This window comes from Somniosus microcephalus, chromosome 4, assembly GCF_052327205.1.
Source record: "Somniosus microcephalus isolate GS21.2 chromosome 4, FLI_Smic_1.0, whole genome shotgun sequence".
NCBI lineage: Eukaryota > Metazoa > Chordata > Chondrichthyes > Squaliformes > Somniosidae > Somniosus > Somniosus microcephalus.
In genome coordinates, this window is record NC_140990.1 from 200,274,387 (window position 1) to 200,290,847 (window position 16,461).

A 16,461-nucleotide genomic window follows, 5' to 3' on the forward strand; every position below is an offset into this window, starting at 1 on the left:
AGACATTTTTCTTTAATTTTTTCTTAATCCAATCTTGCCCTCTTCATGTCTCTTTCTGTCTCTGATTTGACTCTAATTCACCCTTTTTCCTTCTCCATCGTTCCTCTGTTTCTTTCTTAATTTTTAAATCTAATTGGTTAAGGGGATAGATTGTGGGTCCCATTAAGTTCCCAGACACCCCATTGCCTTCACCACGCCGTTATCAGCTCACATGTCCAGCAACTTGCAGCACAACAAATTTCAAGCTGAAGAGTGAGGGAAAAAGACTAACTAATGGAGCATGCTCCAGCAAATTTGGGGCCAATTGGGAAAAGTATACAGCAATCTGTTCATGCTCAGACCTGCTCCTGAAATTGTTTAGCCAGGGTAATTTTAATGAATTGCCATCCTCTGCCATTTCAAAATAACAGTAAGAATTGATATAGTGATATTTAGAATCAGACAGCATTTAATTGCAGCTCTGGTCTTATTTATTTGAACTCTTTGCAGTTACTTCCAAGTGAAGATTTGTCCCCAGCTCCAGCTTCCTTTCATTCCTGCATTTTGCCATTAGTATCTCTATCATTCAGACTTATCAGCGGAAATAACCACCAATACAGACATTGTCCAATGCCCTCACCTTCCTTGCAACTGTGACATTCCCTCCCTGCTTAATTGGACAAGTCAGGAATCATCTAATTGATCTATTTCCATGGAGCCTGATAGCTCGGATGAGCACCAATTAACTGCCTGGGAGAAGGGTGAAGCGGAGAGGGTTAGTCAGGAAAGTCCTGAGCAGTAGTTGGTGCAGCAGTGGCAGTGGAGCTCCAGCAGAACCCTCCACACACATGGACCTTGTGCTACTGCAGGGAGGTGTTGATTAGAGGACAGGCACCCCCCCACAGGCAACAAGAGACGTCATAAAGAGCCAGCACTGGCCAATCATTTAATTCCTATGGTTTTAGACCGGGCTTGGTGGGGGCCTGTGAATATGTCAATCACCTGCTTGTGACTAACCAGCAGGGTTGGTGCGTGGAACAGTTAGTCAGAATGGGAATCGGGAGGGATTACGTTTTTAAAATACTTGTGCTTAAAACAGAGAAATGAAATAGCGGCCAAAGGTTTTGTTTACTTTTCATATTGTTTTTTATCCCATTTGCTTTATTTTAGCTTTAAACAGTGAGTGCTTATGACATCATTGAGGGAGCTGCATGCGAAGCCTCTGACATTTCTCACACCAGCCACCTTTGGTCTCTCTCGGAGGAGATCAACTGTTTAGTTCCCATTAACATCAAACTTGGTGGTTGTTTCATGCTGTGAGCCCGCACTCACCTGGCAATAGGTTGAGCCTGCCCGAATTCATTTGGCAATTAAGCCTTACAGGCAGCATAGGGAGGAGGTTTATATTCTGACCCAGAAATTGGGCTACTTACCGCCACGAGTTACTGCCGCAATCCTGGCGAAAAATGGTGGCTGCCACTCTAACGCCCTCCTCTGACGCGGGACTCGGTGGCCCCCATTTTGGTGAGGGTCTTAGCGCTGCCGATAGCAGCACTGGCCCCGGAGATGGAAAGCATGCAACACCAACTTAATGTCAGGCTCTGCGAACTTGGATCTTAGCGCTGAGTTTAGCACTGTGTCCTAAGCTCGCTCTGTTAAGCGAGCGTGCAGCAGACTGACAGAGACACTGTCAGCACTTCTTAAAGGGACACACACATCTTTCAGGTAACTTTTGCATTTAAGCATTTGGACTGGATTTGTTACATTTTGTTGAAGTAGTGCCTTGGTGCAATGCATGGTAAAAGTTTTTTTAAGTGTGCAGTGTGTGCAGTTGGATGCTTGCAAGGCCTCGGATGGTAAAGGAAGGCCTCTGAGAAGACAGCAAATGCTGGAAATACACAGCAAGTCAGGCAGCATCCGTGGAGAGAGAAACAGAGTTTATGTCTCAGGTCGAGATGCTGCCTGACCTGCTGAGTATTTCCAGCATTTTATGCTTTTATTTCAGATTTACAGCATTCGCTCGCAGAAAGAAGAGGAAGACGCAGAAGCAGAAGGAAGGATACAACCCAGACAGCCCCTTTCTGGCCGGGATATCCAGGATGGAATCATCCGCCTGCAGTACCAGTGACCACAACCCCAATTCCCCTTTCAACATTAGTCCCACACCTTACCTTCCCTCTGTTACTGACCATAACAGCTTGGCCACAATGCTGAAATAAAAGCCACCACAAAGCAAACTTTCCAATCCAACTTTACACATCTCATCCAATATGACATCAATAAATCAACTAATCATCACCCTTATGTATTCCCTTAGTGACTGTCTTGTGTGTGCCTTTGCATATCCTACTGATGTCATGCAGTGCTACCCCAGTGGCTGCAGCATGGCTGGTGGAAGGCTGCTGACTTTCAGTGGGGGCCACTGCAAATAGCCTTGCTGGTTGACCTTGAGGAGCTAGTGGCTGGGAGTGTAAAATTGAGTGACGGTGTTTCTTCTTCTATTTCTTCCTCTTCACTCTCCTCTTCCTCTTCTTTGTCAACCACTAGCTGGGCAGGCTGCATTTCTTGGGTGCATGAAATGTGTAAGGCACAAGGGTGGAATTGTGGTGAGGGGAGGGCGGGAAAGCAAGAGTTGCATGCCAGAAGAAGGATAATGTATGAGGATACCAGCATCTTGTATCCTATCAGCCCCACCGCTGGCCAAGGGCCCAGCCATACCCCTGCCAAGAATGGCCAGCACTGTCTCCTCCAAGAGGGTGAGGTGAAGCTAGGAATGGGAGATGTGCCTCGTGATTGTTATAGATTATTGGTAGGTGAGTGATGGGGGGGTGGGGGCGGTGCGGGGTGCATTGAGCAGTGTGTGAGGCTAGTGGTGCAGTTGGTAGGAGGCAGCTTTTGAAGATACATTCACTGGCCTTGACCAGTGGTCTGAGGTCATGAAGCTTCTTTGGGCACTGGAGCCAGGTGGTGGGGGTGACACTGCTGGCAGAGACGGCCTCAATGATCTGGTCCCACATCCTTCTCTCTGGAGGGCCTCCTGGCACCTATGAGTTGCAGCGTTGACCCCCTGTAAAGCTGGAGTGCTGCGTGCGAGACCCCGGGTACCCCTTCCCTGGCTTGCTGAGCCATTTGTGTTCATGCTGAAGTACTTCCCTTTTTTTAGATGCGGAAGGCAATTCAGCTTTAAGAGCTGTAGACTCCCATTTGGGAATTCTTTTTAATGTTAATTTTTTTCCAGAAGGCATTTGAGCTGGAAGGGCTAAAAACTGCCTATTTTTAAATTATTTTATTTGTTTCATTTTAGAAGGCAGTTGTACTTTAAGGGAGCGAACTGCTTTTCAAAATGACAACCTTGCTTTAAGAGAAGGCTGTTCTTGCTGCAATTACATTACGACCACGCTACAGTGAGCCTCCTGTCGGGACTAACGCCATGAAAACAGCCTTGAATGGTAAGTTTAGCGCACAGCTAATGGTAATTAGCAACCAGGGTCAAATTACCAGTCCTGCCAGTGCCATCAATTTCATAGGATTACATAGGATTACATAGGATATACGGCACAGAAACAGGCCATTCAGCCCAACCAGTTCATGCTGGCGTTTATGCTCCACTCGAGCCTTCTCCTGACTTTCTTCATCTATATATATCAGCATAACCCTCTATTCCCTTCTCCCTCATATGCTTGTCCAGCCTCCCCTTAAATGCTGCATACTATTCGCTTCAACCAATCCCTGTGGTAGCGAGTTCCACATTCTCACCACTCTTTGGGTAAAGAAGTTTCTTCTGAATTCCCTATTGGATTTCTTGGTGACAATCTTCCCTAGGTGGAAACATTCTCTCTGTACCCACTCTATCAAAACCTTTCATAAATTTAAAGACCTCTATTAGGTCATCCCTCAGCCTTCTTTATTCAAGAGAAAAGAGACCCAGCCTGTTAATCCTTTCCTGATAGGTATACCCTCACATTTCTGGTATCATCCTTGTAAATCTTCTCTGCACCCTCTCCAGTGCCTCGATATCCTTTTTATAATATGGCGACCAGAACTGTATGTAGTACTCTTAAGTATGGTCTAACCAAGGTTTGATACAGGTTTAGCATAACTTCCCTACTTTTCAATTCTATCCCTCTAGAAATAAACCCTAGTGCTTGGTTTGCTTAATTCTGGCCCACAGTAGCACCGGCAGGTTTTTAGCGATCTCCAGTTTCTAGGCCACTGTCTTTCTGGGCTGGATTCAAACCCCGGGACTGTAGGCAAATGGTGCTGACACAATTACTTATTTCAACTCTGCTCCTTGACACTGTTAGCCTCAGACGTCCAGTAAGCCAATCTCTTCTAAACAATATCAGCACTCATGGTTCAAACAAAAATATTTCATTTGAAAAATGCAACAGGGAAAGAAGTATAACACATTTCATCTTTGTAATTTATATATTTTTATTAAGAGGTCCTTTTGGTGACATTCACTGCTGAAATACAAAAGCTGAAATATAGTTAAAATTAAGAGTAATGTTCATTAACTGGTATACATGAACTTCTATAGCAGTGCACCTAATCAAATAGAATGGGATTAATTGGAACACAGTATATGAGTTCCTTACATTGTGTTCATATTGAAACCAATTGATCTCATGCAACACAAGTCATGCACATCAGTATTTCCATTAACTGTCGATGATTTTATATAATAAACTGGGAGTATAGATAGCGTTTTACACTGATAACTGCGGCAATCACGAGGAGAGACAGGAAATTTTTATCAAAGCGGCAGCTAAAAAAACAGATAATCATGTTGGTTGACTTCCTGTTTGAGTTGTGAACCATTCCTTTCTCACTGATGATCACTTTGTAGGTCTGGAGATATGAAGAGGAGCTTGGAGGTTCCAAATGATAAAGCAATAAATCCACAAGCACAGCCATCTGGAAGGTTATTTAGTAGTCTGTGGAAGAAAGAAAAGGAATTAGGTCACTTCTAAGGTACGAATTAACAGTGCTGGGGCCTATGTTTAAAGTGTTAGAAATACTACTGCCCAGCCAGGGGTCAGCTCACAGCACGTTTCCCCAATATGTGAAGTGGGCGGGGGGGGGGGGGGCAGGGGGGCCATGGGGGTTAGGTACACATTAACAAAAACTACAAATGCTGGAAATCTGACAGATAAACAGAAAGTGCTGGAAATGCACAGCAGGTCATCAGCATCTGTAAAGAAAAAAAGACAGATTTTGATGTTTTGAGTGCAAGACCTTTGCTCAGAACTCAAAGATCTGATGAAGGGTACACACTCGAAACATCAATACTGTCTTAATGACCTGCTGGGTACTTCCAGCGTGTGGTTTTTTTTGTGGATAAGTGAGGAGAGGAAGAGAGAACCTGGGAACACAAGAAAGAATCATTTCTCTTGCCTACTGTCTTGAATAGTCCAGGAATGCTTATAAGAATCAAACTGTGAACCTTACCTAAAATCTAAAATGTACTTACATGTCACATCTGACTTTTCCACAAATGACAGTTTCATACTTCTGGTCATTATCCTGCACTCCAAACTGAGGCAGAATGCAGTGGGGGAGTTGGAAGCAGAGCCCAGGGCTCTCTCAAAGTTCAGAGCTGAGCTGGATGTTGACTGAAAATTTCATATTGATACAGCTCAGCCATAGTAGCCAGTCCTTTCCCATAGATTTTTTTAAATTCCTTTATGGGACCTGGGCGTCACTGGCAAGGCCAGCATTTATTGCCCATCCCTAATTGCCCTTGAGAAGGCGGTGGTGAACCGCATTCTTGAACCACTGCAATCCGTGTGGTGAAGGTACTTCCACAGTGCTGCTAGGTTGGGAGTTCCAGGATTTTGACCCAGCGACGATGAAGGATCGGCGATATATTTCCAAGTCAGGATGGTGTGTGACTTGGAGGGGAACTTGCAGGTGGTGGCGCCTGCTGCTCTTGTCCTTCTAGGTGGAAGAGGTCGCGGGTTTGGGAGGTGCTGCCGAAGAAGCCTTGGAGAGTTGCTGCAGTGCATCTTATAGATGGTACACACTGCAGCCACGGTACGCCGGTGGTGGAGCGAGTGAATGTTTAAGGTGGTGGATGGGGTGCCAATCAAACAGGCTGCTTGAACAACGGTGAAAGTTTTGGGGATCTCAGAAAAGCAGATCACTTAACAGAAGCCTATGCAAAGGAAGTGTATGCATTTTTTTTTACCAAACTTTAATATACCATAAGTCTTTATTCAGTTGTTTTTATTCCTCTCCAATTTCTATGCCAATGCAAAAGGTCCAGACTAGTGCTGGAATATTGGCACGAACTGCATTCCTGTCCTTGGTCAAAGTTTTATTTTCAGTGTTTCCATCTGGGTGTCATATTCATTGGATTGTAATGTGGCTGAGGTTTCAAATGACTAAGTGCGGTTACAAGAAAGGCCTCCTTTAGCCACATTCATTTTCCTAACCTTTTACTTTTAACTTTGTTTTTAGGAATCTATATGATTTGCTGCATCTTCTATTTAAATTTTAATTGTAATATTTAATTGAGCACACTGAACATATAAACAAATAAATACACAGGTTTGAGATCAGGGTATATATAAATTAATATAATAAACTGCACAATATGACCAAGTACTTATAAAGTCCTAAAGATTGCAGGGAAAGAATGAAATGTTACCAGAGCAGAGTCAAGGTATATAAGCGAGAGGGGATAAGAACTCTTTGTCATTTCTATTTTAGTCACTGGATAGTGATCAGGGGAATCAGAGGTAATTTTATCAGCTGCCTAGCCCGCAGATCCCAAAGCCAATTGTGGCAATCCAGCTGAGGTCATAACTAGAAGTTGGGCCTCTTGGTCCCATCATTGGACAGTAAGCAAAACAACTCAGGCATCAGGCAAGCTAACACAAACACTTTTTTCATATTTTACCTTTTGGACAATTAAATAATTCCACCCACGTTGTAAAATAGGAAAAAAATGTTGGACAAATACCTTCAGCAGGTGTTTCAACAACTTCGACCACCACCGTTTTCATGATCTGCTGGAGTCGATCCTGAATGTCGAGCAAACCCCGGAAACTCTTCACAGGAAAAGCCAAGCTGGTGGTATATGCCATCGGCTCGAGTACTGTTCGATCAGCAGCCCTCAGGCCAATCCCAAACACCACGATTCCCAGTTTTCTCAATTTATCCGCCTGCTGTGAAATGTCATCGTTTGACTTCCCAGAAGTGAGAAGCAGCAGAATCTGCGGAACGGCATCCTCCAGCCTGCTTCCTGCTGAGCTGGTGAACACGTTCCTTATGACGTGGTCCAGTGCCTGGCCAATGTTGATTTTTTTGCCACGCTTCAGTTTGAGTTTCTTGATTGCAGACTGGATTCCCTTCTTGGTTGAGTGAGTATTTAAAAAGAATTCCGTTCTTGGATTCTCACTGAACTGTACCACACCAAATTGAACTTTCTCCTTTCCAACATCAAAATTTGCAATAATTTTAGCCATAAACTGACGAACTGTTGGAAATCCTTTTCCAGTTTTAGCAGAACCATCGATGAGGAAAACAACATCTCTTTTATCAACACCTGTAACGAGTGAAAGTAGTCACCCTTTAAAGCTTTTCGTGTACTGATTGCAAAACAAATTGGACCACATATAGCAATTGCTGTAGAAGCTACTGCTTTTTCCTCTTTTCTGTCCTCTAGTCCTACAGGCACTGATTGAACAACAACAACTTGCATTAGTATAGCACCTTTAACATAGTAAAACATCCCAAGGCGCTTCACAGGAGCGTTATCAAGCAATATTTGACACTGAGCCACATAAGGGGATGTTCGGGCAGATGCTTGGTCAAAGAGGTAGGTTTTAAGGAGCGTCTTAAAGAGGAAAGAGAGGCGGAGAGGTTTAGGGAGGGAAATCCAGAGCTTCGGGCCTCAGCAGGTGAAGACGCGGCCGTCAATGGTGGAGCGATTAAAATCGGGGAAGCCCAAGAGGCCAGAATTGGAGCAGCACAGATATGTCAGAGAGTTGAAGTGCTGGAGGAGGTTACAGAGATAGAGAGAGGCGAGGCTATAAAGGGATTTGAAAACAAGGATGATAATTTTAAAATCAAGGCGTTGCTTAACCGGAAACCATTGTAAGTCAGCAAGCACATGGGGTGATGAGTGAACAGGTTTGGCGCAAATTAGGTTACGGGTAGCAGAGTTTTGGATGACCACAAGTTTATGTAGAGTGGAAGATGGGAGGCCAGCCAGGAGTGTGTTGGAATAGTTAAGTCTAGAGGTAACGAGGACATGGATGAGGGTTTCAGCAGCAGATGAGTTGGGGGACGGGTGGAGTCGAGTGATGTTCCTGAGGTTCAAATTGGCGATCTTAGTGATGGTGCTGATCTGTGGTCGGAAGCTCAACTCGGTCAAATACGACACCAAGGTTGCAAACAGTCTGGTTCAGCCTCAGACAGTTGATGGGGAGAGAGATAGTAATGAACCCGCTGTCAACTCGTTCACACGTGCCTTTCCCACAGACGCAGCTGTCATCGTGGAGCCGACCCGACCTGCAGCGGTGGGGGACCCAATTGAAATCATTATGAAGTAGTTTACAGGCCCCAAAGAGCCTTTTTCCCCTATTTCTTAAATTTACTGAATGGCTACGGGATTCACACAGCTCGGGAACCACGTCTGTCAACCTGAGGCGGGAGTTCCGTGGCCACTGCTCCAGCTGATTATTTGACAGCATGAAAAACAAACCAAAATAAAAACATGTTGATTACACCAGCTAACAGATTGATGGAGATTCTGTTCTACTTGAAAAGCTGCTGGTAAATGTTAATTCAGACATTCCTGAAGGGATGCAAGTGCTGAAGGCTCCCATCCTACCCTGGATAGTGAAGGAAATACATTTTTCACTGGCCATTCTCGGCTGTTGTCTTCCAACTCAACAGTAATTGCAATGAATTAATCTGCACTATAAAAAATGAAATATACCATTTAAATAAATTTTTGTGTTGCTTCTGATCAGGTTTTTCTCACAGTATACTGTGATTGTCCAGTAAATTTGCTGATGATACAAAGATAGGTGGGAAAGCACACTGTGTGGAGGACACAAAGAATCTGCAACGGGATATAGATAGGTTAAGTGAGTGGGCAAAAATCTGGCAGATGGAGTATAATGTGGGAAAATGCGAGGTTATCCACTTTGATAGGAAAAATACAAAAGCAAATTATTATTTAAATGGGGAGAGATTACAAAATGCTGAGGTACAGAGGGATCTGGTGGTCCTCGTACATGAATCACAAAAGGTTAGCATGCAGGTACAGCAAGTAATTAGGAAGGCAAATGGAGTGTTGGCCTTTACTGCAAAGGAAATGGAGTATAAAAGCAGAGAAGTCCTGTTACACCTTACAGAGCGTTGGTGAGACCACACCTGGAGTACTGTGTCCGGTTTTGGTCTCCTTATTTAAGGAAGGATATACTTGCATTGGAGGCAGTTCAGAGAAGGTTCACGAGGTTGATTCTGGAGATGAAGGTGTTGTCTTATGAAGAAAGGTTGAGCAGGTTGGGCCTATACTCGTTGGAGTTTAGAAGAATGAGAGGGGATCTTATTGAAACATATAAGATTCTGAAGGGGCTCGACAGAGTAGATGCAGAGAGGATGTTTCCCCTCATGGGGGATTCTAAAACTAGGGTCATAATTTCAGAATAAGGGGGCACCCATTTAAAATGGAAATGAGGAGGAATTTCTTCTCTCAGAGGGTCGTGAATCTTTGGAATTCTCTTCCCCAGAGAGCTGTGGAGGCTGCGTCATTGAATATATTTAAGGTGGAGATAGACAGATTTTTTAATGGTAAGGGAGTCAAGGGTTATGGGGGGTGGGCAGGGAAGTGGAGTTGAGGCCAAGATCAGATCAGCCATGATCTTATTGAATGGCAGAGCAGGCTTGAGGGGCCAAATGACCTACTCCTGCTCCTATGTCTTATGTCTTATGTTCTTATATTCTTATGTAAATTACGAGGAGAGATTATACAAACAAGAGTTGTATTCCCTGGAAGTTAGAAGATTAATGGGTGATTTGATCGAAGGTTTCAAGCTATTAAGGGATTAAGGGGAACTGATAGGGTAGATAGAGAGAAACTATTTTGGCTGGTTGGGGAGTCTAGCATTAGGGGACATAGTCTAAAAATTAGAGCCAGACCTTTCAGGAGTGAAGTTAGGAAACACTTCTGTAATGATATCAGCAAATAGTGATGTTATTTGCCTGTTCGATTATGATGCCTTAACAGCATGTTTGCAGGTATTGATTACTTATGCCTGACCAGCAGAGGTCAGGTGACCGAGACAAGCAAGGCAGTCTAGTTTAGTTTCAGTTTCGTTCTAGATGCATCACTAGCAGGATGTCTCTTGTAAAAGCTGTATAAAAGAGTTGAACAAGCTTTAGATTAAAAGACATTCTCTTTCATAAATGTCTCATCATTGAACCCACAAAGAAATCAATACAACTTCTACACACAAAGAGTCGTAGAAATTTGGAACTCTCTTCCACAAACGGCAGTTGATGCTAGATCAATTGTTATTTTTAAATCTGTGATTGATAGATCTCTGTTAACCAAAGATATTAAGGGATATGGGCAAAGGCGGATATATAGAGTTAGGTCACAGATCAATCATGATCTCATTGAATGGCAGGACAGGCTTGAGGGCTTAAATGGCCTACACCTGTTCCTAGACCTATTGGGCCGAATGGCCTGTTTATGTGCTGTAAATTCTATATAATTCTATGTAGGGAGGGAGGAGAAATTTAGAATGCCACCAACAACATTAGAATATCAGTGCATGTGCAGCTGCTGTAAGTCACGGTTTAGCCAGTGATGTGAAAACTGCATTCTACAGAGATCTGAGAGGCCAGCTCACTCACAGCCAGAACAAAATGGCTGCAACCAGTTATACCTTCCACCAGTGCCACTTTGCTCCTGGAGGCAGCAATGGAAACTACCTCAGGAGGTAGTGTTCTGTGTCTCCATAGCCACGTGCGCTGCCTCAGTAATATTACAGTGCTCCCTTCAAAGACAGTACTGCCTCCGGAGGCACTATGCATGGAGTATGACACTCTCCTTTTGTGTAATAAAATTAGCCAAATTAAAGATGGTTCAACTCCTTGCTCTGATACAACATTTACCTCCAAAACTAATGATGAGTAGTTCATAGCTCCTGTTCTATTACTCAATAGAGCAAAACTGTTCCTAATTTTCAAAAGTGGTCAGTTACCTGAGCTGGTAATAGGTGGTATCGGGACAGTCTCTGCCTTCTGTGAAATGCTGAGCAGATGCAGGTCCAGATCTGAAAGACCCCAGTAGTCATCGACTTGAAAACTCAGTTTGGGTGAATATGCAATTTGCTGCAGTTCACTTCTATCTACATCCCCGATGCCGACAGCGAATGGCACAACACCAGCTCGCTTCAGCTCCTCTGATGGCCGCCTCACATCGTCCTGTGACGTTCCAGAAGTGATGAGCAGCAGAATTTGTGAGATTCCCAAATGTTGCCTGCCCCCGCCAGATTTGCTGAAGATGTTTCTCCTGACAAAATCCAACGCTGCCCCAGTCTTGAGCCTTTCTCCACCTTTAAGCTGAAGCTTTCTGGTTGCGGCCAAGACCTGTTCTTTACTTGTGTGAGCATTTAATGGAAATTCAACCCTTGCATCATCACTGTATTGTACCACTGAAATCTGATCTTTGTCCTTTGCAATATCAAAGTTAGGAATTAAGTTAATAATAAGGTCACGAATTAAATAAAAAAATATTCCCACGCTGGACGAGCCATCAATTAGGAACACAACATCTCTCTTGTTGCCTGCAATAAGCAAGAAAGAATAATTATCGGCAAGGTTATCCAGTGAATAATGGCCCAGAAATTCGGGTCTCCACGGGTGAGTACGCATGGGGTACTCACCCGTAAGCCCAATGGAAGTGCCGATTTCGTGCATGCACTGCGCATGCGCGGGAAACCGGCACGTCCGTTCCCCTGAAAGAAGGGGTTGAGAGGTGAAACACGTGCGCAGGAGAGGCAGCGCGTGCGCATCGAACTTACGTTTTTTTTCCAGGTTTCTCCGGGAGGGTAAGTCTCCAGGAGTTACACTTTTAAAAAGCAGTCGCAAGGCCTGCTTTTAACAAGGTAAGTGGTGAATTAATTAAAATTAAAACATTTTTTCCACAGGTTTATTATTTTTAAATACTTTAAAGAAAGGTAAGTTTATTTTTAGCCCTGTTAGAAAATGTAATTAATTTTTTCAAAAATTTAAATTATTGTTTAAAATAGTTATTTCGTGTAATTTACAGTTATTTTAAAAATGTGATCTTTTAAAAAAAAATTATTTGTAGATTTAGTGATGTTTTGGGGCTTTTAGTATTTATAGGTTTGACAGCTCTTCCTGTCAAACTTATGAATGAAGCATTCCCTGCTACCATTGGCTCTCCATGGCCCACGTGATCCCAGGGGACGCATCGAACTAACTGCGCCCCTGGGATACGCAGGCACTGCGCGCCGGCAGTTGGAGGAGGCCCAGGATCGGAATCCCACGCAGGTCCACAGCTCAACGGCCGGCGCGGTAGGTAAGTGCAGGCCGGGGGCTTGCACCCGCGGGAAGCCCCCGACCCGAATTTCTGGGCCAATACTAGTGCATTTCCTGTAGTGTTAATCCGATCGGTGGCTTCCTACGGGCGGATGCCTCCGATCGGAAAAAATCTATGTACTTACCTGCTGGCTCTGTAGGTCCCAAGGCTTCCAATCCTGGGCCTCTGCTCTGTGAAATGTGCAGAGGCCCAGGTATCCCAGTGGCGCATACAGGGCTTGGGCCATGGGGAACCAATCAAAGAAGGGAATCCCCCTTCACAGTTTTGACAGGTCTCTACGTACAGAATTGTCAAAAGTATGAATGGGGTTTACATTTAAAAACACAGTTAAACATTTTTTTTTTAAATCACGTATTTAAAATTAATTAAAATTACATTAAATTAAATATTTTAAACAAAAATGTAATTTTTTGAAAAAAATAATTAAAGTTTTTTAGGACTAAAAATAAACATACCTTTTTTAAAAGTATTTTAAAATTATAAATGAGTGAAAATATTTTATTTAAAAATTTTTTTAAACCTGCTTTTACCAGGCGTAAGATTTTTAAAGATTTTCAGCGGTCGGAGGATGTGCAGAAAGCGGAAATCTCCGCCTGCAGAGGCCCTTCTCCTGGGTAGGCGGATGATCTGTCAAGATCGCAAGTGCCAGGTTTTAGCGCATATGTTTCGCATGCCTGAAACCGGCACTTGCGAGGCCCCAACAGGTTTGTACACACCTCATATGCACCCGTGGGGGTCAGAAAATCCGGCCCACTGTTTTATAACATTGACCTGCTAAGCTCCAATAGTAATTGTTCTATCGGCTCCCAGCAGGCCCAGAGATTGCACTCTTTCATTTTTTATCTCTTTCTCCTTCCCAGAATAGGGTCTCTCACAAACCACTCTCTGCCAATCCAGGGATGTCTCGCTGTCTTTCTCCATTCCTTCTCAAAAGGATCTCTCTTCATCATCCTTCTCCACCCACCATCCCTCCCCCCCCACAAGAGGGCCTCTATTCCTTCTTCCCTAACAGCATTTGTTACTCTCTTTTCTCACTCTTCCCCAAACTATAGCACTGCTAAAATAATCGCCCTTGCACATGTGCTCATCAGAGCTATTGTTTGTAATTTTTGTGATTCTGATACATTTTCAGGCCCTATCCCAACAAAATATTCTTATAGTCTTCACACCCATCTAGCTATACATACTTGTACGGGGAAGATTGCAAGATCATTTCTTCTCTCTCTCTCCCCTCCTTCATTTCTATTTTGCACTTCCTCACTCTCCCTCCTTTGTTTGTTTCTCACTCTATTACTTAATATCAATTTATTTTCTCTCTGTTCCTCTGTATTATTAATTAAATTTATTGTTCTCCTCTTTCTAGAATCATAGAATGGTTACAGCATAGAAGGAGGCCATTCAGCCCACCGAGCCTGTCATGGCTCTCTGCAAGCGCACTTCGGCTAGACCCACTCCCCCGCCCTTTCCCTGTAGCCCTGCAATTTTTTTTCCTTCAGATACTTATCGAATTCCCTTTTGAAAGCCACACTTGAATCTGCCTCCACCACCCTTTCAGGCAGTGAATTCCAGATCCTAACCACTCATAAGAACATAAGAAATAGGAGCAGGAGTAGGTCATTTGGCCCCTCGAGCCTGCTCCGCCATTCAATAAGATCATAGCTGATCTGATCTTGGTCTCAACTCCACTTCCCTGCCCACTCCCCATAACCCTTGACTTCCTTATCGTTCAAAAATCTGTCTATCTCCACCTTGAATATATTCAATGACCCAGCCTCCACAGCTCTCTGGGGAAGAGAATTCCAAAGATTCACGACCCTCAGAGAGAAGAAATTCCTCCTCATCTCCGTTTTAAATGGGCGACCCCTTATTCTGAAACTATGCCCCCTAGTTCTAGATTTTCCCATGAGGGAAACATTCTCTCTGCATCTACCCTGTCAAGCCCCCTCAGAATCTTATACGTTTCAATACGTTTCACTCGCTGCATAAAAAAGTTTTTCCTCATGTCGCCTTTGGTTCTTCTGCCAATAACCTTAAATCTGTGCCCTCTGGTTCTCGACCCTTCCGTCAATGGGAACAGTTTCTCTCTATCTACTCTGTCCAGTGACAGGATCGGACAAAGTCAACATGGATTTACAAAAGGTAAATCGTGCCTGACTAATCTACTGGAATTTTTTGAGGCTGTAACTGGTAAAATAGACAAGGGAGAACCAGTGGATGTGGTGTATTTGGACTTTCAGGAGGCTTTTGATAAGGTCCCGCATAAGAGATTAGCGTGTAAAGGTTGGGGGCAAGGTATTGACTTGGATAGAGAACTGGTTGGCAGACAGAAAGCAAAGAGTTGGAATAAACGGGTCTTTTTCCAAGTGGCAAGCAGTGACAAGTGGGGTACCACAGGGATCGGTCCTTGGGCCCCAGCTATTCACAATATATATTAATGATCTAGACAAGGGAATTAGATGTAATATCTCCAAATTTGCAGACGACACAAAGCTGGGTGGGTGTGTGTGCTGTCAGGAGGAACCCGAGAAACTCCAGGATGATTTGGACAGGTTGGGTGATTGGGCAAAAGCATGAGAGATGCAATAAAACGTGGATAAATGCGAGGTTATCCACTTTGGTGGCAAAAATAGGAAGGCAGATTATTATCAGAATGGCAATAGATTGGGAGAAGGGGAAGTGCAATGAGACCTGGGTGTCCTTGTGCACCAGTCGCTGAAGGTAAGCATGCAGGTGCAGCAGGCGGTTAAGAAGGCAAATGGCATGTTGGCCTTCGTAGCGAGAGGGTTTGAGTACAAGAACAAGGATGTCTTGCTGCAGTTGTACAGGGCCTTGGTGAGACCACATCTTGAGTATTGTGTGCAGTTTTGGTCGCCTTATCTGAGGAAGGATGTTCTTGCCATGGAAGGAGTTCAGCGAAGATTCACCAGGCTGATACCTGGGATGGCAGGTGTAGTGTATGTAACCTGTACTACCTTAAGAGGATACCTTAAGGTGATGGACTACTTTTTAACGGCTCCTGTACATTGTAGTACCGGTGGTGACCACACCGGTATATAAACCCTGCGGAGCAAAGTGTACCTCAGTTCCGCCCTGACCGTCAATCACTAAAGACCTGTTTACTTACTTCTGTAGTCTGTGTCCTGTTATTCAGTATAACTGCACTTGTAAACACAGACTCAACAGTGGCGACGAGTCTGATCGTACCTAGCGGCAGTTTTGCATCCAAGGAAGCTTCGTCCTCAGAAACGGGTGTCGAAAAAGGGCATCCGCCCTCAACATCCTGCTGAGCACTGCATCGCACGGGAGGCCATCGGGAACACGGGTTGGTTTTCTGGCCACGAAGTCTAACATCAGCAACAGGCAGTGATCATCCCTTCTACGACAGCGGCGGGTAAGCCCGATCGAGCGGCACGGGGGGGAAGTCGGCCGAATTGTCAGTGGGAGAAGGGGAGGGAAAACGAAGAAAAGGGCGGAGAACACGACCGCAGCCGGTGTCAGGGGCCGGACTGCAATCGGGGCAGAGACGCGCAGCAGCCAGAAAAGCGTTTTATGGCCACAAGGACTGCGGGAGCGGCGGGGCAACAAGAGCAGCAGCACAAGGAAAATAAAGGCAGGAAGGACCGCTGGGAGGCGTGGACGGCAACAGCACGGGAATCGCCATCTTGAGTAGGCGGGGGAAGAAGACAAGCACGGGAAAAGCCGCCAAGCGCGGGAAAAGCCGCCATCTTAAATAAAAAATAAAAATAAAAAAAAGTCATCATATTAAATAATATCCGAAGGGAAAGGAGAAACTCAGCAAGGATGCCAAAAATGGGTAACATCACTGCTTTTGATAACGATGTGGAAGATTGGGCCACTTATGTGGAACGCATCGAAGTTTACTGTACAAC

The 16,461-nt window shown here is 44.4% G+C and overlaps 1 protein-coding gene across 5 annotated transcripts in view; it reads right to left on the reverse strand.

The window, feature by feature from the left end:
• Positions 1-4,388: 4,388 nt before the first annotated feature.
• LOC147120129 (collagen alpha-3(VI) chain-like) overlaps positions 4,389-16,461 on the reverse strand; it is an 84,613-nt gene continuing 72,540 nt past the window's right edge. For 4 of the 5 annotated variants that reach the window (XM_085985692.1, XM_085985690.1, XM_085985687.1 and 1 more), the window contains 3 exons: positions 11,208-11,792; positions 6,947-7,531; positions 4,389-4,916 (listed from right to left, as the gene is read on the reverse strand). In XM_085985692.1, the coding sequence (XP_085841818.1) occupies positions 4,909-4,916; positions 6,947-7,531; positions 11,208-11,792 (1,178 nt within the window). In that variant the 3' untranslated portion in view covers positions 4,389-4,908. The remainder of the gene's footprint in view (positions 4,917-6,946; positions 7,532-11,207; positions 11,793-16,461) is intronic. The other variant, XM_085985689.1, reaches the window with a different exon arrangement.